This window comes from Anas platyrhynchos, chromosome 9, assembly GCF_047663525.1.
Source record: "Anas platyrhynchos isolate ZD024472 breed Pekin duck chromosome 9, IASCAAS_PekinDuck_T2T, whole genome shotgun sequence".
In the NCBI taxonomy this organism is placed as follows: Eukaryota; Metazoa; Chordata; class Aves; order Anseriformes; family Anatidae; genus Anas; species Anas platyrhynchos.
The window spans coordinates 2135242-2156615 of NC_092595.1; the positions used below are offsets into that span (position 1 = coordinate 2135242).

Sequence of the window (21374 nt, forward strand, 5' to 3'; positions counted from 1 at the left end):
TCTGTTAAATGGGAGAGCTGTGAAGTGTGCTAAAACTTCTTAATGAGTTTCCTAAGGAAGGCAAATGCTTACGCTGCCTGGGCCAGGGGTGGGATGGGAGCTGCCCTGGCTGGAGCTGGGGTGTGGGTGCTGCAGGGCTGTGATCGGGGCAGGAGGACAGACCCCACAGCTCCTCCCTGCTCCTCCTGTGCATGTCCGGGGGAAGCTTCTCGCCTTTCCATGGTGTGAAAACCATTGAGAAATACCAAGCTGGAGACGTGAAAAATGCCACGTCCAATTTAAATGTCCTGATGGAGCAGAAGCAGCGCTTGGGGGGTATTTTGTAGGGTGTGGTACACGATGACCAGGGAAGGGACTCAGATTTGGGGGCAGAAGGAGAGCGGGACGGCACAAGCAGTGGTGCTGGGAGCTGTGCTGACTCAGTTCTGCTGCCAAGGCGTTTTCTCCTCTGGGTTATTTGAGGGCCCTGGGTTATTTTAGGACCCCTCCTTTCTCCCAGCCCCAGCAGCCATGCGCTAAGCTCCCTCAATCCCCGCTTCCTCCCGTAATTAATAAACCCCCAGCGAGGCTGAGCTGCTGGCGCTAATTGGAGCACAGCGCGGGGCTGCTAAGAGGATTACTCACTTTCTGTGCTGCTGGGTTCCCGTGTCAGTGGGAAAATCTCAAGCACTGGGTCAGCAGCGGGGCAGAGCACAGCACAGCAGCCCTGTCCCCCCTGCTTCCTCCCTCCTTTGGCTCATTCAGTGCCTTCCCCGCTCCTGCGGCTCTATTTTACCTGCTCAGTACCCATTTTGTGTAGGCCATGGCAGTCAGCTCCAGGATTTTCTTCCAGAGATGGTAGGACCAGGCTTTATAGCACTGCCAGGGACCTCGTGCCCTAGCTGCACTAACCACGGAGCAATGCGGGTGTTGATACCCCGCTTTCTTGCAGCACAGTCAAAAATACCCAAGCCGCCTACCTTGCTGCTCGGGAACAGCTGAGGATGGAGTTTGTGCCTCGCAAGGCTTCTGCGAAACAAACAGAGCTCCCAGGAGCTGGCTTCCATCTATCACTCCTGTAGCGGAGCTGCCACACCAGGTGTGTTGATGATTAAGGCATTTAAACAGGCGTACTTGGTTTATTCGAGATGTTGTCTTGGAGCACCCATGGGAGCACGAAGCCGCACCCTGTCTGCTGCTCGTCTTGGACGTGGTGTCACCCCAGTGGCACCACCTGAAATTTTTGGGCACGGGCCACCAAGAGCTGCCCACCACCTCTGATATTTCTCCAGGTGTTTGCTGCACACACGCGTGCTGCTCTGCACTGCTGCCTTGCCGAGCCCAAATCCTCCGCCTCGTTTTTCAGTCTGCGGCTCGAAGCCTTGCTGGGAATTGGATCAGGGAGCGGCGCCGCCAGCGGTGACATCTCTCTCCATCACTCTGCGAGCTTTCCTCCTCCACCACTTCGCAGGCTCAGGGCTGGGAACGCCAGGAGCTTATGCTGATGGTTATCCTCTTTGCAGCCGGGCTCTCCAGGTGCCAGTGGTCCTGCCTGCTCACCACGAGGGGTTTGGGGGCTCGCATCCCTGCCAGCCCCTCCTGAACACTGCTTGTCCTCCCTGCATCCCACCAGGCTTCGTCCCAGGCTTTACCTAGAGCTGGAGGGGATCTGCTCGCCCACCCTGCCAGGTCTGCAGCCCGAAATCCTGGATATTATCCATGCCCACCACTAACTCAGCCATGAAATATTTGCCGTGCTGGTGCTCTGTGACAGCCTGGGTGGGAGCTGCTCTGTCCTGCTGCTGCTGAGGAGCAGTCAGCAGCTGGCAGTGATGCTGCTTTTACATGAAGCTTTGCCTAAGTGGGTTACTGTCGGAGATTAGCTGGAAATACCTCTGTTGAAATAGCGCATGGATTAGAAATAGACCTTTTCTCTGCGGTAATAGGTCACGGCAATTTGCTTTCTATTTTTTGCCGTCCTGCTCTGGCATTTGTGCGCTGATTTGAGTGCACGTCTGACCCGCAGCTTGGGCAACAAGAGAGCTCAGACACGGATCTGCAGGTCTTTTCAACTCCCGATTTGCCATGTGGAAAAAAAAAAAAACACCACCACCACTAATAAAAGCATATTTTTCAGTCCCTGAAAGCCACGGAAGTTCAGGCTGTGGGGACAGAGGTGGCAGCTGGCTCTGCCCGCAGCACCCAGCCTCTGTGCGGTGCCCCTGGAGAGCACAGGGGGTGTCCCGGAGAGCAGAGAAGCCAGAAGGGCTTTTCTCCCAGGGTATGGCTTTAGGATGAGTCTGCTCCCGTTAACGAGGTGCTGCAGTAATTGTTTGCTTGCTTCGTCACTTCAATTTGGAGCACGCGGATGTTAAGTAAGGCTTCTTGAGGAGAGGAAAATGATTCTCCCCGAGAGTTAGATCCTACAGAGAAAAACAAATTCATCAGACGTGTTTCGTAAAAACAATTAACAATAATTTCACTTGACCCCAATAGCACTAAATGAGATTATGAAAAGCTGAAAAAAATGTGCTCACTGTTCAATAACGTAATTATATTTGGTACCTGCACTTTTCCCTTTTCCAGGAGGCTGCAGAGAAAATCCGGCCCCTGCCACGCTCCCGCTGCTGCCTCCCTTGTGGCATGGGCACCCGGCGGGGAGGACTGCTGCCACCCCCTCCAGCTGCCCTGCACCGACAGGGATGCTCCTGGGCACTGTGTCTTTGGGCACTGTGTCTTTGGGCACTGCTTGTCCCGGGCTGGGGAGCAGGCGGAGGATCCCCAGCAGTGTCCCCGTGTCCCTGCAGCCTCACGCTGCATGTTTCTGGGTGAGGGTTTTGGGGCTGGAATGGGGACGTTCACCCCCTGTTTGTTCACTGCCACCTGCAACAGGCTCGGGGATGCGGCAGGAGTTTCCAAGGGCTACAAATTATTAAACAACGGTGATAAATTATAGATGGGGAGTAAAGGACATCGCAGAGGCAGACCTTGGCCATTCCCACACCTGCACAGCAGGGAGGCAGCTCCAGGCACACAGAGCTCAGCACGGCATGGCACACCATGGCATGGCACAGCCTCTGCAGAAGCACCAGGCACTTTTGGTGCTGGAAAAGCTCCAAAGCAGGACCATTTTCAGGAGTGAAGCTGCACTTGGAGGCCCCAGCCCAGCACTCGAAGGCAATCAGCTAAAAAGAGCAGTGACTGATGTAACCAAGGCAAGACAAAGCACATACAGTTGCTTTCAGGCTAATATGTAGATTTATGCAGAAAACAAATATAAAGAGCTGCATCTGTTGCAAGCAAAGTATAATTCATCATCAGGGAAGAGGTTTTGTTTCCTCGCAGCTACATGTGCTGTAGTTACATATTTTATTTTCCTTGTTGTTTTTTTTTTTTTTTTTTTTGTACCATGATGGTGGGGTTTTTTTTGGCTTTTTTGAAGTTTTGTTCCTTATTTGGAATACAGATTGGTAACAAAATACTTCCCGGAGAGGGCTGAGCGGATTCCTAATGTGGTAAATCAGCTGTCCCTGGCCCTTGGCTCTTCGTTACGCTCTGCAGTCCCCGGCAGGTCCAAGGCTGGCAGGCAGCCTGCGGGCAGCTGCACGCCGATGGTAGATAAGGCTGGCGTGGCACTGTTGCATTTGCAGGGTGGTTATTAGTCCCCTGGGACCCCCGGGATGAAGGAGGGAGAGGTTTTGAGCTGTCCCATAGATTTTGGAAAGCTGTTTGAGGGCAGTGGGCTCCAGGCAGGCGCTGCAAGGAACAGCTCGGGCTGCCCGTGGAGCTGCCGTGCCCACGCGCTGCTCCAGCAGGCTGCACGAAGCACATCATAAATCATCAGAGGAAAGCAAAGCAGCAGGCTGTGCCCCTGTGAACCTGAACTGCATCGAAATGTACGCCGGTGTGTAAAGACGTGGAGGCAAAGGAGTAACAAAAAGTAACTGCCATTGGCCGCACGCTGGGAATCGGCAGCGGTGGTGGGTTCAGAGCAGGGGTGCTCCCTGGGCCGAGCTCACAGCAGTGCCTGACAGCCTCGGGAATATCCTAAACTTTTTTTTTTTTTCCTTGAACTGTGGCCTGCATCCAACAGTGGGTGAGTTCTCCAAGCATCTCGCCTGGTTCTGCCCGAGGTGTGCAACCTCCCGTCAGCCAGAAGGACACCTCAGAAGAAATTCCCAGGTGCTGGCTCCTGCTCCCAACGTTGTGTCCTTGAGCTTAGCCAGCTGGGCTGGAGGCAGCTGAGGGACCTGAGCACTGTCCTCCCTCTCCTCCGCAATGCCACCAGCCCCCAGCTTTGTGACCTCCGTGACCAGCAGAGCTGATGGAGGCAGCAGCCTCAGCTCCTCGCCCACACATCATTAAGGGGCCGATTCCTCCCCGTTCCCCTGCCCTCTGCTCCCCATGCGCAGAGAGGAGCAGGGCAGGGTGGGTTTTGTCACAGCGCTGACCTTCGGCACTAAGTAACCTCCTCCGCGCATGCTGGGATTCGTGAGTTAATAGGTTTAGGGCGACTCCAGAAATATCAAGATGTGGCGGTGCTGCTGTGGAGTCATGCAGAACTATTTCAGCTATTTCCTCAGCTGCATTCCTTACCAACGTGCCTGTGAAACCAGTTTAGGAAATGGCATTTTTTTTCCATGGCCTTGGTGATTACACCGAATTCCAGAGGTCCTTGCAGAGATAAGGGGGATCCCTCCTGACCTCGCTTTGTGCTTACCGAGTGCATTTGCTCTGAGTGCTCTGCTGGCTCCTTGTGACTGCCCAGACCGGGGGAAACAGCCCCAGCAGGAATTAAAACGGAGGAAAGGGGAATTCACAACCTCACCGAGTTTCCATTAACCCTGGCAGTGTGTCCTTGCTGGAAAAATATGTGACAGCGGGCACAGTCCTGGCTCCGTTGCATGAGGAGGAAGAGGAGGAGGAAGAGGAGAGATCATGTTTTCCAAGGTATCAGGCACATCTGCATCACCCATCCCGGCTCCCCGGGCCTCCAGGTGCTGTGTGCCAGCCCTGGGGACAGTGGCGGTGTCACGGGGTGTCACCTCCAGGCGATGGGCAGGGCTGGAGTGGGCAGTGGGAGGTGGGCATCACACCAAAGGATGAAGGGGAAGGGGGCAGCAGAGCCACGCTCCTTGCCTGCAGAGGAATGGGCACAAGCAGAGCACTCTGGAGGCAGCACTGCTACTGGGCTGCTAATAAGGTAATTGCAGCCCATTTAGTCCTTGAAGGGTATTTTTTTTGGTAATTGCCTTTAATGCTGTATTTGCTTTCTACTGATTTCAGCATAATTTCACTTTGACTGTATTCAGGTGGTAATCCCTGCCTTGCCGAAGCGGTGATAAAACCTCTGGTGTGTGTATCAGCACATTTCCCACTGGCTGGGAATAAAATTAGTCATCGTGACTGGCCGCTTTGGCGTCCTGAATGACAAGTCTCAGGGGTTTCAGCAGTTTTCTCTTCTGCCCTATTAAAATGGCCAAGAAGTAATTTTAATTGAAGGGGATTTGTTCCTCCCTCGTTCCCTCCTTCATAACCCACCGGGAGCAGGGAGGTGCAGTAGGTGCTTCTGAAAACAGAGCTGTGCCTTTTTATTTCCTTCCCCACCATTATCTTTTTGAGAATTCCCCAAAGGGGAGAAGGGGAATTTGCCACTGGGCTTGGCCAGGGATGCATAAGAAAGAAGTCAAATAAGAAACTTAAGAGAGGCTCTTTAAAAATCTTCCTGATCAATCTGCAGTTGGCCTTTGGCTCACCCTCCTGCCTGCAGCTCATTATTTAGAGGGAAACCACTTGGGCACCATTTTTTACACTCTCTGTGGGCCTGTTGTGTGGCTGTACCACCAGCCTGGTGGTGCCTGCGGAGCCAGCTCTGTGCTCTCCCTCCCCTCCACCTCTCCTCCTGCCGGCAGAGGAGCTGTAATAAGACCGCAGTCACTTAGGCTCTAGCTGCCGGGTGTGATTTCCTCCTCTTTGTTAACCCTCCCTCCTTATCCCTGCTCTAAATTAAGCAAAGGATTAATTTGCTAAATTTAAATGTTTAAACCTGCCAACCTGGATGGAAACATCCCCGAGTGCTTCCTGCAGCCACAGGAGCAAGGTGCCCCGTGCATTGCCTCTGTCCTTTGCCTGGCATGTGCCATGCCACATGCTGTTCATTTTTAAGTGGGAATGGCAATATTTTGTGCTTCAGTGTTGTGAGCAGGTGGGTGGGTGGTTACCAGAGCTGCAGGAAGGCATGGGGCTGCCCAGGAAATGTGAAGTAATGCAGCAACCCTGTGCTCCTCGACGAGCAAAATCATCGGGGCTGTGGCACGTGGTAGGGCTCAGCCGACTGCAGGCTGGTATTGGTGGTTTCTAGAGCAGGTGGCCTTTGGCGATTGAATAAGCAGTAGTAAAACAGGGAAAAAAAAAGTCTGAAAAACCAAATGCAATGTAACCTTATACCAGGTGAGGTGAGTCAGCAGCATGCAAGGGCATTTGGCTGCTCGAGCTCCTGAAAGTTCATGAAGGTGTGAGGGGTCACAAGCAGCTGACAGAGGGCAGGGCACCTCTCTCCTGGATGTACCCGGAGATGTGTTGCAGCCATCACATCAATGTGAGCGATATGTTCCTTTCCCAGCAGCATACAGCCTTAATTTTGACCTTTTCCATTCCCATGCCTGCTCTGATGTCTGTGGAAAGCATCTGGAGCTGCCAGCTCGGCCATAGCTGGGACTGAGCACCCCCTGCACAAAAAAGACAGCGCCTGACACCACCAGGCACGGGGCTGGGAGCCCTGCAGTACACGGGATGAAGCCCTAAATCCTGTTAGCTGGTGGTGAGACCTCGGTGAGGTTTGTCCTCCTCAGGAGGTCCTACAGGGCTGGCCTGTGCAGGAGTTTGCTGAATCCCTCAAAGAGAGCCCGAGCGGTACCTCCCTGTGCTGGGCGGGCTGCGGGGGATTAATCAAGCAAACGACACTAATAGGAAACAGCAGCAGATGTCAAGCATGTGCTGCTCCTATATATAATTTGGCCTTAAAACACAGATTTCTGAGTTCCTGTTTGATTTCGCAGTACTGGAAGGTGTCTGTCACCATGGTATCTGCCTGCTCCTCCCGGCGCACCAAGCATGGTGCTTTTCCCTCAGAAACGGTGCAAACAAGCCGTGGGAAGGGGCCGGAGGGGTGGGACAGTGCCACTTGGCTTTCCATCAGAGCTGGAAGTTGGATGGGTTTTAAGGAACGACCAGGACTGCTCTCCGGGCGGTCCTTTTCCTTTTTCTTGAAAGGAAATACAGAAATGGCTGGTGCTCAGAGGAAGCGGGGCCTTCCTGTCAGGGCAGGGCAGCGCCATTTCCCTGGCAAGGCCCCACCTGCATGGTAACAAGGGGCAACTCTGCCCCTGCCCAAATTTAAGGCAATCACAATCCAAAAGCATTGGGTTAAGATGTCAGGTAAATATTTGGGGGCTTTAGGAGGGGACAGGAGTGCTGAGGTGAAAGAAAGAGCTGCTGCCAAGCCGTTCCTGCCTCTGGGTCTGGGCGTACAGGCCCCAAGGGGCTGCCTGGGCCTTCGCTGTCCCTGCCTCCCTCCTTCCCCTCCCTAACAGCTTCTGCAGGTTAGCGTGAGAAAGAATAGTGCCAAAATGGTAAAAATGAAGTAAATTTAATAGCTTATGATAATAAGCAAGCTGCCTTTTAAATTGGCCCTGCATTCATTCAGGGGAAGTAGTAAGGACTCTATTTTTGTGATATATTTCTGTTTCAGAATCAACTCAACCAGCCTTGTTTGTATTAAAACCTCCTTTACACTGAATAAAATAACTGTAAAGCACATTCTTTCATCTACAAGGGCTTGTGTTCACACCCTCCACCCCTTAAAATTCATAGGAATTTCAAGCCGTTCATCGCTTTGGAGAAGCAACTTATTTGATGTAGGCTTGTAAAGGAGAAGAAATTACATGTGTGTTGTGAATAACAATAACCAGCTTCTTCTGAAGGGTCAAGTGGAAATATAGCCCCCATCTGTAATTAGGAATGCAGAGGGCCTACTTTACAAGGGTAAAACAACTGCATCTGTCTGCAGAGAAAGTGAAAAAAAAATAATTAAAAAAAGAGAAACTTAGACAATCATCAGGCACATGTGTTCTGATTAACCTAATGAGGGAATGCCCATGCTTGAAGGAAGGCCCGGTTGTGGGTTGGCAGGGACGGGGGACAAGGAACTGTTCCCTGTAAGCCAAAGGGTGAGACCCCATTTTGTCAGGGGCTGCTTTTCTTCAGGTACTGGACACGTCTTCCTCTCTTTTTTTTTTTTAATTTTTTTTTTTTTCACCCATACTTAGCTGGTTTCATTTAGAATGAGACACCTGGGGTTCTACCAAGGGCTTGGTGTCCCTGGGACGCTCCAGTGGCTGCTGGAGGTGTTAACCTTACATTGCTGTGCCTGTGGTGACTTTTTGGCATGAAACCTGAATTCATTGGAAGTGCAAAGGTAACTCAGGTGACCACAGAAAGGACTGTGAGCATCCACAGAGTCCTGCCTGGACAGGCAGTGCCCCAAGAAGTCAGTGTGCCTCGCAGCAGGGGAGCTCCCTCCTCTTCCACACGATGTTAGCCTTACACTTGTCGCAGGAAAGAAATCTTCCTAATCAATCACGCGCGCCGTGAGATCCTATAAATAAAGCTTTCCGCAGCCTGTGACTACCAGACTGGAACCGATCAGGCTGCTCCCCCGCCTTGCAATACAGAAATACGCTCAAATACAGAAATACGCCCCACAAAATATGTCAAACACACCCCCCCCCCAGCCACAGAGCTGTGCAACTGGGACAGATTTTTGCACTGCGATCCATTTCCAGGATGGAGGCTTAACTCTTGCTCCCTCCTGCCATTCACTGGGATTATTTTTACTAGTGCACTTTGCACAGTCACTGATTTTATGGGTCCCATGGCAGGTGCCAGCAGCCAGGGCAGGGAAGCAGGATGGGGTGGGATGGGGGAAGCAGCCCCGGCCACGGCTGCTCTCGGTTAGCTGGAGTGTGCCAGGATTTACTCCATGCTGGAGCCTGGATAGCACCTGGTGATGTCCAGAGAGATCCTGTCTTTGTGACCAAGCTTTCACTGGTCACTGAGCTGTGTCTGGGACCCAGGATCTCCCACACCACCAGGTGCAGGTGTTTCCGTCTGCCCAGAAGAGCTCACGGGGTAGGTTTGTCACAGCCGGTGTCTATTTCTGGGACCTCTGTGTCACTTGTCCCCTGTCACCAGAGGGATGGGAGAACAACAGGACCCCAAAATTGGCCATACAATCCCAGTCAGTGCAAGCTCTGGGACCAGCCTGTGGGCGATGCTCCTGGGACCTCCGCGTTGGCCCCGCTTTGTGCAAGGCAATCGCCCAACGCCTCCCCCGGCTGCTCCGGGAGAGGTTTGTCATCTGCTGGGGATGAGAAGCTGCACAGCAAGTTCAAAAGTCACGGGACTTAAGCAGCTGCAGATGTTCTCCTGCTTCCCCTCTTCCCTTTATGGTGCTTAGAAGAACCAGCAGGGCCGTGCCAGGCCCCCCGTGTGCGAGCAGGGCACGCGGAGCTGGCACAGGGAGCTGCGGGCACTGCCACCAGCTCTGCCAAGCCAAACATCCACCCTGGCCCTGTTTGTCTGTCCCATGTCAGACGCATCGGTGTCAGGCGCTACCTTCCCAATCCCACGCAGGGTGGCATTTTAAAACCCCGTGCAGCCATAGGGATGTGCGTCTCACTTAGGTCCCCATCCTTCTGTCAAAAAACAAACTCCAAATGCAATTGAATGACCGAATTTTAGAACTGAAACCGTGATTAAGGCGGGCTGCCGGTTCTCCCTGCACCAGCCCCTGTGGCTGTGAGAAGTTTGGTGTCTCTGTCATCCAGCACCCGGCAGGATGCAGCTCCCCGGAGCCGATTTCGGGATGGGGATGGGGGCACCTGCGGGTGGGACACCCCTTCAGCCCCCCCGAACGTACACGGGGAGGATCCTGCTTTTGGAGCAGGGCTGTTTAGAGGCCCCTCGAGCTGTTTTTTTAAAAGGGGAGGGGGAAGAAAGCTCCTGTCCTCCTCCCTCACCCCCCTCCCCACCGGCCGCCCTCGGGGCCCGGCAGCCGCCGGGGGCGCTGCGATCGCGGGGCCGGCGCCGCCTCCCGGCCGCCCCGCGGCGGCGTCGGGGCGGCTCGGCGGAGGCTCCGGTGCTCGGGGGCAGCCTCCCCCCCCCCCTCCCAAAAAAAAAAAAAAAAAAAAAAAAAAAAACAAATCCCGGCTTCTTTCCTTCTCCCCCCACCCCACCCCGGTGGTCTCGGGTCGGGGCCGGGCATCCCTGACGCGGAGCCTCTCGCTTCTCCCCCGGCAGGACCCCCGCGAGGATGGCATGGATTTAGGGAGCGACGCCGGCAGCAGCCGCTCCAGCTCCGAGTCCAACTCGAGCAAAGTGACGCCGTGCTCCGACTGCAAGTCCTCGCCGTCCCCCAGCAGCCTGGACCTGGCGGCGCTGGGCGACTCGGAGGAGGAGGAAGAGGAGGAGGAGGAGGAGGAAGAAGAAGAGGAAGAAGAAGAGGAGGAGGACGGGGGCTCCCTGCCCTCCCCGCCGCCTCCCTGCCGCTCCGCCGATGCCCTCCGCCGCTCCTCGCCCGCTCCCCGCAGCGGCTCCCCCGGCTCCTTGAAGCGCCCCCCCCCCGGCGCCCCCCAGCCCGGAGCCCCCCGGCCGCGGCCGCACCAGCGCCCCCCGCCGCTTCCCCCCCCCCAGCAGCAACGGGGGGGAGCCGGGGGGGGAGCGGCGGGGCCGGGAGGGGGGCGCCGGGGGGCTCGGAAAGGCTCCGGGGGGCTCCGGGGGAACGGGGCGCAACCCCCCCGGGACCCGCAGCCCCCGGCCATGGACTGGGCGGCCCTGGAGAGGCACCTGGCGGGGCTGCAGTGCCGGGAGCAGGAGAGGGGGCAGCGGGCGAACCCCGCTTCGGTGAGTGGGGCTCGGGGGTCTGGGGGAGGGTTTGGGGGGGTTTGGGGGAGCCGACGAGAAGCCCCCCCCCCCCCGCGGCCGCGGTGGCAGCGGGGAGCTGGGAGCGAGCCCCGGCGCCCACGCCCCGCAGCCTGGGCTCGGTTCCGCCGGGGTTGCCTCGGTCCCCGGGCATCCTGTGCAGTCATCTGGCCCCCGAGAGCTGGGGGGGGTTTCCCCTGGCCACTAATTGCTGAAAAATGCGGGCGGGTGCTGGCAGGGATGAATGATCTCCCGAAGCAGAAGGAGAGCTGCCGTGCGGGGCTCTCCTTCCAGGGCTGAATGGGGTGGCCTCGGTGCTCAGAGGAGCCTAGACAGGTAACCGCCTTCATTCCTGCCATTCATGCAGCTTTATTTTTTCTTTAAAAAAAAAAAAAAAAAAAAAGTGCTTTTCTTGTGGCTCCGAGGCTTTCCTCTGCAGCGCTATCAGATAAACTCCTGCTGCCCCGGCTGCCGGAAGCAGCAGCGCTGCTGGAAACTCTTTGCCTCCGGTTACGCTTTGCGAGGTGAGGTCTCACCTAAGGAATCTCGCCCCTAAAGCTTTGCCTGGGCTCACCCCACCGAGCCAGGGTGTGTGGCCGTGCCGTTGGGCCCAGCACCCGGCGCTGTGCCCACAGAAGGTCTCCTTCCCTGCCTGCAGCCCAGGTGGAAACCCCCCTGTCCTTGGTCTTCCACCCAAACCCCAAACAGAGTTCTTGGAGCTCCAAGAACAACAGCTCGTGTGGGTTGTGGTGCTGGGATGGTCTTGCTCCCCTCTGTCTGGGCACGCTCCTGTCCCACAGGAGCCTGGGATGCTCCTGGAGGCTGCAGGACTGGGATCCACCCTCACCCAGAATGGGAGGAGGAGGAATCCAAGCTCTGCTGCTCCGATTTCCCCATGGGAGAGGTGCATTTTGTCTCCACCAAAGTCCTCTCAGGCCCTGCTGGGGAGGGACACGTGGCCGGGTGGCACCTCCTAGTCCCACAGACCTCCCATGGCACGGGTTTGGAGTGACAGCAGATGTCAGAGGTGACACTGGGACAGAGGGATGCAATGCCTTAAAGGCTCGCTGCAATCAGCTTGAAGAGAAAATCTTTCTGATAGTTTGTTTTCATTCGTGACCCTGACATTTTCCTAAGGTTCGGCATCTCGCTATTTATAACAAAACGCTGTCTGGCCTGCTGGAAACCGCAGCGTTTGTCAGCATGGAAACCGCGAGGTGAACCTAGGCAGTAAGACGATGGGCTGGTTGGCTCCAACTGTGAGACGAATATGTTTGAAAAAGGGAAAAAAGAGAAATTTCAGTGCGAAGGCCTTGCTTGGTGTACTACGGAATGATCTCGTCAACGGGGACGAGGTGGGGAACTGCTGCTGCTGGGAGTGGAAGCGTGTCTTCGGCTGGTATATGTTAACAGGAGCCCAGTGTGGATGTTTTATTGAGAAAAACAAAATCCTGAGCAAGTGTGAAACTGGAGAGGAGTTGTTTCTCTGCGGGTGGTTACCTCTCCTTGGGTTTCATGGTGCTTTGCGGGGAGGCTGTGCCCTGCTGCAGCCTGGTCCTGCTGTGCCACCGTTGGACGTGCGGTTGTTGCGGAGTGCTGGGGAGGGTGGCAGGCTGCACTTCTCAGCTTCACAGCTCTGCTGTGTCTCCTTTGTGATGTTTTTGAGAATGAGACTTTAAAAAGAAGCACTTGAAAGATACCAATTCCGTTACAAAGGGTGAGCATTTCCCGTCCCTAGCCAGGCGAGGTGGAAGGGAAGGAAGGCCGGGTGGAGCTCGCGGCGCCTTGCTACAGCTGGGCCGTGTGGATGTGCATCCTTCCTGGCTTCCCAGGGGATGGTTTCTTTTGGGATGGGCCCCGCAGCCGTGTTCAGGCCATCTACAAGCCTGGTCTGATGTGCCGGGTCACGCTGCATTAGCTGCGTGTGCTGGAGGAGAAATCCCATCAGTTCTCAAAGGGGATTAAAGGTTGGTGATACGCTCAGACCGACCTCATCAGGTGGCTGCAGGAAGCCCACTGCCGGGGTTTCTCTCCCTGCCCACCTCCTGCCCGTATCAGAAGCAGTCACAAAGGTGCCTTGCCAAGATTTATGGCTCTTCGGGGCTGCGGAGGTGCGCAGGAAGCAATGCCTCGTGCTCGCAGTTCCACTGCTGCTTCTAATGAAGTCAAAATCAGCATTAATGGCTTTCATTTTCTTCCCATTGCATCTCCGAGGATGGTAATTACAATCAATGGCGTGTGTTTTCTGAAAAAATAATATCTGCACGTTCTGCAGTCAATTAAAAAAGCCCTCGCAAGGCAGGAGGTGGCTCGGCCAGCTTGTCTCCTTAACGGGGCTTCAGCGCTGAGGTGACCTGGAGCTGCATGGCCCTGCCGAGCGAATGGTGCTGCCCACAGACAGGCTCCTTGCAGGCAGTGGGGATAAAAGCTTGTCCCTGCAGCCTCCAGGACTTGTGCACGGGTGGGAGTGTGTCAGAGTCTGTATTTTCCCTTCTCATCGCTGGCGTGTTCCTACGTACACTGCCGAGACAGACAGATGCCAGATACCCGGTACCTTTGGCAGTATATATAACACGTCGTGCCTCAGCACGGTCTGCCCAGGCTTGTACCTCGCCCTCGGGCGTGTGGGCTCCTGCTTTCTGCAGAACATGCTCGCTGCGTTGGGAAGTTAAATTTGTTTCCTTCTGAATCACTTGGCTCTCCAGGCTGGCGTGATTTAGAGGAGATGGGCGCAGTGCTCCTGCTCCGCTCCAAGGAGCGGTTAACCGTGGCCTGCTGCCCATGGAGACGAATTCAAAGTATATATCATGGTCCAGGATTAAATCTTGAAATGATTTAATAGTTGGCCAGGGCAGGGTCTGGCTCTGGTGGAGTGTCTGGCTGTCGGTCACGGGCTGGGGTCAAACGGGAGCCGCGGTGCTGCTCGCTGCAGAGCTCTGTGCTGCCTGCGTGCTTCATCGCCGGCATTTAGGGAGCAAATGTTTGCTTGGCGAGATTGGCAGTGGTTTCTTCTCACTTAAAATAAGTAAGAGCTGCTTGATGGAGCTCACTTAAAGTGTTAGGCTCTCCGTCCCTCGGTGACGTGCGATGCTGGCTGAGAGCAGGGAGCAACCGGCAGGGCTGCGATGCCCGGCAGGCATCTTCCCCCGACGAGAACTGTCAGCGCCTTAACTTCTGACACACTCATTTTCAAAATCAAACTTGTGGCTTGCAAGAAATTGCATTTCTGTCATTCCTGCGCTGTAGGAGCACTGCCAGACCTCCTGTCCCCACCTGACAGCAGTCGTATCGGGGCTCTTCCATTTACCAGCTTTGACCATTTAACTCCAATGGCGACTGGAGAGAGGAACATGACTGTTTGGGTGAGAGAGGTGCTCCGGGGTCAGCCCATTTGTTTCAGGGCCCAGCTGACGAGGCAGGCACACCCTTCAGACAGAGGTGTAGCTCGGCCAGGCAGCAGGCTGGCCGTGTGCGGTGTCCCCGCGGGGTGACGTGCCGCAGCGAGGCTGCGCGTGGCGGCCGCCTCCGCATCCAACCGGCAGCGTACTTTGGCCGCCTTCCACCCAGCTCAAAGGTTAGGTGAGGCTGGCAAGATATTAATGGTTCTGCCAAAGCGTGCCATGTCATTAAGCTAAGGAAACAGCTGCAGGTACTCTGAAGGGCTTGTTTCGTGAGCAGCGTCGGTAATTACATGGACGGGGGAGATGTATATGTGCTGCTCGTGAGACCCGTCCGGGCAAAATGACCACAATTAATAATCCTGGGCAGAAACTCCGTCTCCATCGCTGCCGCAAAGACTTTCATTAGAGAAAGTGCTAAATACATGGGGTGACAGCATGCGGATTTCTTTTTGATGAATGATTCTCCTTTATCTGAGTATTAATATTATGGTAACTACTGTGTTATGGACAACAGCAAACTGGCATTGCTCCCCATCCGTTTGGTAAGTGACTGCTTTATACGTTATGCAGAAATCATCAAAATGAGCTGAGGAGCGGGGTGATTGAAATGCTGACAGCAGCGAAGGCAGCAGCAAACCCTCTGCCATGTGCTTGTGTGCGATGCTGAAGAGTGCCCTTCGTGATACTGCCTGTTGTAAGGTCGACGAGTATGTTTTAAGCATATTTGGGGTATTTGGTATAAGTAGCAAACGCTGAAGGTTTCTAAAGAGAGAAGTCAGCTTTCATGCAAGTCAAAATCTGGATTGCCTTAGGGGGTTTTGCCAACGTAACCCCGAGACGGAGCCATTCTGCCGCAGGAGCCGCGTCCCCTGCCCTCCAGCACCTCCATCACTGCCCTGGATTTCCACTTACACAGAAGTGGTACCTGGGGTTGAAACAGCAGCAGGCAGTAGGAACACTTGATAGGATAATAATTATGTACTTAGGCATCTTTTTTCTTGCATATTGGGTGTGCTAAGGGAACAGGTTAGCAGCTTTCAGCTCTCGGAATTGGGCTGTGCTGTGCAAAACCCGTTATTTTACTGCTGAAGGACAAAGTTACTGCAGGGCTGGTGCTTACCCGGGGCTGGTGCGTGTGTAATCATGGTGTATGGGAAGAGAGAATTATAGGCGGAGTGTTATTAACAGGCATATAAAGACCAAGTATTTATTCAGTGCAACTCAAAACACGTTTTGGATCTGCGGAGGAGTGCTCCAAAGCCAGGCGAGCTGCAGGCCAGGCCTCATTGCCAGGGCCACTGCTGACAAAGCCTTGAGCCCAAGGCTCAGGAATACAAATACAGAGCCCACCAGCCCCTCAGACTTGTGTGGGAACATGGCAAAAGGGAATTAAATAACCATGGTGAGCGGGAGGGCCGATGTCTGAGCCAGCAGAGGCTGTGGGAGCTGCATGGGTAGGGCACTGGGCACAGGGCACAGGGCGGCCTCTGCCCTTCCTGTGATCCAGCACCCATCCCGCTGCAGCCTCCTCGCTTGTTTTCCAAAGTTTGTGCCCAAACTGGAAGGAGGGCGAGGGCTGGAGGCTGCCAGCAGAAGGCCAGGCCTGGTGCGGGGCAGGGAGGCCAGCGCCCATCCCCTGCTGAGGCAGGCAGCTTCATGGCGCTTCCACCACAACCCGGTCTGATGAACAGTGTCTGGGAGAGGTTAGCACTGCTCTGTCTCTCCCAGTAGCAAAAAGGGCCCTTCTACTTTCCACATAACCTACTGCCAGTGAGGGAGAGGCTGTGGTGGCTGTGCCATGGAGCACCCAGCCAGGAGCAAGGGGCGAGCACACTGCCTGCAGTGCAGGCCGCAGGACGGACGGCAGAGCAAAGCACCACACTGCTCAGAGAAGTGTCCTGTCACGGCCGTCCCACATGATTTATTCTCTGTGTGGGCACACATACACGCAGCTCTTGCCCTTATCTGCACACAAGCACGCGCTGTTTTCTCTCTCTTGGCAATGAACTTTTCTCCTCTGTCCTCGCTGTGATGAGGAAGGCGGCCCAGGGCCGGCTGCCTTATGAAGGACGCATGGGGTTTGCCTCTCGTCCTAAGAAAGCAAAGGATAAACAGAAAGCAAGGGTGGGCTCCACTGCGCTGTGTGATCTGTTTTGTAAACACTAATATGTGAAACAAATCATTTTCCAGTATTTTGGCTAAGCACATAAAATAAGCTTTCTGAGCACCCAAGCGCTTTGTGTTCAGAAGGCTGTGCGACTCCCCCTGCTGAAGCAAAAGGATTTCTTTCTTGCCTTAAGAAACTTGTGTTTGGCAACTAGTTTAACAAACAAGCAAGGAGGTTTTGCCATGCAAATTGACCTTCCTCAGGGCCTGCAGTTGGAAATTGCTGCTCAGCCACACGTGGAAGCTGCACCCAGGTCTTTTAGGCTGTGCAGAACCAGCCATCGATGCCCACTGCCAACACAGAGGGGCAGGAGCTGCTTTGAGCATGAAATTTAAATGAAATTGTCATTTTTTCAGACAGCACGATATGTTTTAGAGGTTACTTTTAAATATGATGTGCTTCTAGGAATGCTGCTTTCACAGTACCCAGTGCTCCACGTCCTGCGAACCTGGCAGTGCTAAACAGTTCTGCTGAAAATGTGTTTGATCAGAAAAAAAACAGACTTTATTTCTTCTTTTCAAAAAGAAAGGCTTTTGTTAGGGTATATGTGCTTCCATGGTGCGGTTATGGAAGTCAGCTACAGCTGGCTCTGGAAGGAAGTCTGCTATCCCAGCTTCTCCCCGTGCCTCTGTATAGATATTTATTTCCTACAGCAAGCAGCTGCTCGGGATAATCACATAATCTGGTCAGTTCAGCGATTTCCAGCATGTGCCAGTGTGGACGGTGGGTTTCTATGGCTGCAGGCTGTTACAGTAAGGTCACCCAAGCCAGGCGGAGCAGCCACAAGTAGCACGGAGGAATAATGCTTCTGAGCAGCGGCTCCAGTTTCTCCAGCAGTGGGGCTCAGTACATTTTGGCTGTTAATTGTCGGATAATTCCACTTTTGCATGAGAAGCGTCCTGAGATATAACTGAAATAAACCAGGGCCAGCTTTGGAAATATTTCTTCCAGCTAACCTTTATCCCAAATCAATCCTAATTCTATAAGCAAAGCGTTAATGGCTTTGGTGGAAATGAGCTCCCATGTTGCGTTACCTGAGCTGCAGTTGTTGCCTGAGATGGGAACACTCAGTAATAGCTGCTGTCTTCAAGGGTTTCCAGCTTTTTCAAGTACTTGTATCATTTTTGTCCACTTTGTCTTTCCCTGTCACGCCTGTGGAGTCATTTGCGTCACAGCAGTAGTAGATCTTATTTATATCACCAATTTTGGTTTCCTGCTCAGTGATCTATAGATCTCCTTCAAATGAGAAAATTGCACTAAAGCCATTTATTCCAACCTGTCCGTGCTTTGTTAAAATGAAATCCAAGTGTTCACTTGAGCTGGAGGAAATAACTGCAATTCAAAGGGGATGGGGAAGGGGAAGTGTGGGGATGAGATGTAATTCTCTCGGTTAGTAGGTGGCAATGCAAAACAGAGAGAGAGAGAGGGAGAACTATATTAAAGTGCTTAATTCTCTCTGCATACAAAAGCTGGTAGTATGTACAGTCTGCAGAGGATTGAAATGCTTTTAGTGAGTTATTAAAAATTTAATCTAAACTTTTTATTTAATGTAACTCCTGTATCGGATTTATTAAAGAGGGACTTGGGGAAATACCAGGATTCTGTACCTGGGTCATGTGTGGCCATCGTGTTTCCTGTTTTCCTTGCCTGATAGGAATTTGATGATAAACTGATCTTTGCGGTTTAAAAACAAGTAATCTGTGAATCATGTTTCCTTGCTGAGTGCTCTACGCCTTGCATAGAGACGTTAATAGTCAATGCCTAATAGCTTGGTGTGCAGGCTGACACAAGCTGGCTGGCCTGTTCTTTCTTCTGCTGCTTCCTCATCTTTTATTTCTCGGGCTGAAAACTGCAAAGGCAACTTCTAGCTGTGACTTGCAAAGATGAAAGAGGCCTTTTTTATGGGGAAGACCTTTTATGGGGAGGATTGGGTGTTTTTTTTTTCTGGATTAGGAAAATGAGCTGCTCGAGCCCATTTAGTTACAGGACTGCACAGCCAGGTGCGGGAGCGGTGTGGCAGTGACACTGCAGAGGGGTGAGCACGAGTGACTGGCAGAGGACGGGTGGAAGTTTTCACCTGGACCTTGTGAAATAGGATTTTCTGTAGGGTGAAGGCTTTGTGCTCCAGCCTTAAGTGCTGTTTGACTCCAACCTTCCCCTGGGCAGACAGCTCTAACAAAAAGATTGATGCCGTGCTGCAGCAAAATGGAGAAAAGAGGAATGTTAAAGTGCTCGAGAAAAGACGGATGCAAATGTGCGCCCTTCTCCTGCAGGGCAGCCAGCAGCTCCGCCAACTGAGCACAGAGGTGCAAGCCCTGGTGCTTGCACGGTGGTGCTGGGCTCCTAACTTCAATATCTCCCAGCTTGTCACTTATGGAGGCTGACCTGGAGCTATTTAAGGACAAGATGCTGTCCCTGCAGAGCCACCCTGCAGCTCCAGGGTCGCTCCCAGCTCCCATCTTCTCCATCAGTTTGTTCGTAGTCTCTCCTACCTTGTTAGCTGCACATTTGAATACTAATGAAAGGGGTTTGGACGTAGAATTAGCTGAAGGTTCATAACACTGAAATTACTGATATTAATAATAGATGCTGGAGAGCCTCTGCGGCACCAGAAGGAGAGCTTCAAGGAGGTGGCCACTGGGTTTGTGGCTGTGGTGGCATGCGTGGAGGGGTCCTAGGAGCTGGGACAGCTGGGTGGCCACGTCCCTGCCATCAACACCCCTCCGTGGGTTGCAGAGCTCTCATTGCACATCCTGGTCTTGATGCAGAGCCTTCTGGAGCGGGGGATTTATATATAAACTTAGTGCTGATGTTGTCTGTAGGACATGACATACTGCTTACGGTATGCCTGCTAATTACTCTTATGTTTGCGTTTCTCACCAAACAAAACTGGATCCGAGCCTGGAGCTGTCCGAAATCTGGATCAGCCCCTGCCCTCCCGCAGTGCCGGAGGGACAGGATTTCAGCTGTGAGACAGGGGCAGCTGGCTTGAACTAGTAACTAGCTTCATGGGAAGTTTTTTCCTTGATGAAGTAATGTGTCTGGATGAAACCTAGTGAATGAAAACATCCAAGAGCACATGTTTTGTGGGGAACTAACACCCGCTGGTAAAGTGAACTTGCCCGAGTGCTGGCAACCAGAAACACCCAGCACTTTGGCCATGCTGCTGCTGCTTCCCACTTTGCAGCAGAGCTGCTCTCCCTGAGCACTGGGGACTGAATCTTGCCTGCCCCCAGGGCCACTTATTTTGTAACTTCAGGTTGTCCTTACTTTGCCGTAGCAGCCAGCATTATCATCGCCTTCTCCTTTTCCTCCCACAGCTCAGGTACTTGCCCAAGAGCATTGTCAGCCATTCCCCCACTCCCCCATCAAAATGAAAACCAAGCTGTGCCACCAGCTTCAGGCCAGGCCTGGCGCCTGCTCTGTGCCCGACCTGGTGACACGCTCTGGGGACAGGTCCCTGCTGCCCTGGGGGCACTTTGCTGAGCCCCCAGCCTGGTGCAAGCTGTGGTGGGCGATGTAGCTCCTGCCTGGTCGGTGCACATGAAAATGCCATTGCTTGGCCTTCTGCTCATGGCCCGTGGCTCCTGTCAGGAGTGATAGGAAGGAAGCTACATGGCACAATGACAACCTCCTGCCCTAATGTTTTCTTCCCGTGAGCAGCTTTTCCCCCATTCCTTTGACACAGGTAGCCTGGTGAAACACAGAAATGCAGCCTGTCATTTCTCCGTAGACGGAGTCTGAGACATAGGAACAGCCTCTGATAAAGGCGTATCAGTAGTCGTGCTGCTGGCTGATTGCTGCGGGGCTCCAAAGGCTTTGGAAAAACACGGGTTTGTTTGCAAAAGGTGTGCACATGGGTTCCTCTGGAAAAGGGGGCTGGGGAAAGGAACGCTGCCTGCGGCTCCTCTCCTGCTTGGGGCAGCCCCCAGACAGGCAGCAGCCGGCCCCTGCCCGGAGCAGAGCAGCAATTTTCTGGTTTTTGGCCCAGGAACAAGGAGCTGCTGCCTGCCAGCCCCAGGCACGTTTCTTTCCCTCCAGCTGAGCGTCACCAGGGGAGGCCGCAGGGACGGGGCTGTCACCTGTGTCCCCTGCAGGCACGGCCCTGCTGGCTTTGGGCCTGGTCGGGTGGAGCCGGGCAGGCCGGGACTGCTGCTGGGCCTGCAATTAGTGCCCTAATTGCACTAATGGGGGGAGGAGAAGGGGGCCAGGTGGCTCGCACAGCTTGAAGGGGTTAACCCAGATCACTGGTGTGTGGTTATCGATCCACCCCACGGCTTCAGGAGGGAGGAAATGCCACACGGAGGAAATACCACAGGGAGGAAATACCTCGTGTCACACCTGGCCCTAAAAACCCGCAGGCAGTGATGCTCTGTGCTTTGTAGGAGCTGCGGGCTCCCAGAGCTCAGCCTGCTGGCAGGAGAAGCCCACGGCCAAGCGGGGGAGTGAAAACTGGGAGCTGGGAGAGGCGAGGAGCATCCTTCTCTTGCTCTTATATGGAGCTGCCTCGCCGCCGGCTGTGACTCCCTCTCTCCATGACTAACGAGGCTCAGCTGGGATCCACCCTTGCTTATCCTGTTATTTTTAGAGCTTTCCGTCCTCACGCTCGGCGTGCCGGCCCTGTCTGCAGCTCTCACAGCAGGGCACGCCGTGCTTTCGGCCCTCTTGTGCCTGCCTGCAAGTCCTGCATGGGGAACTGAGGTGCCAGGCCGGGCAGGGTGCTACTGCTGGTGGAGCTGCTGCTAACGGTGGCATTTCAGGACGTGCCCCTCTCCTAAATGGGATCCCGAGATTTAGTTTGCTTTCTCAAGCCTTTGCAGCCGTTTTCTGAAGGATTGCAAATGTGA

At 54.0% G+C, this 21374-nt stretch overlaps 1 protein-coding gene across 3 annotated transcripts in view; it reads left to right on the forward strand.

Annotated features, from left to right (window-relative positions):
* Window positions 1–21374, forward strand: part of SCHIP1 (schwannomin interacting protein 1) — a 138309-nt gene that overhangs the window by 96172 nt on the left and 20763 nt on the right. For 2 of the 3 annotated variants that reach the window (XM_027464715.3, XM_027464718.3), the window contains one exon: window positions 10339–10941. In XM_027464715.3, coding sequence (XP_027320516.1) covers window positions 10339–10941 — 603 coding nt within the window. Of the gene's footprint in view, window positions 1–4704; window positions 4930–10338; window positions 10942–21374 lie in introns of those variants that run through there. The other variant, XM_027464717.3, reaches the window with a different exon arrangement.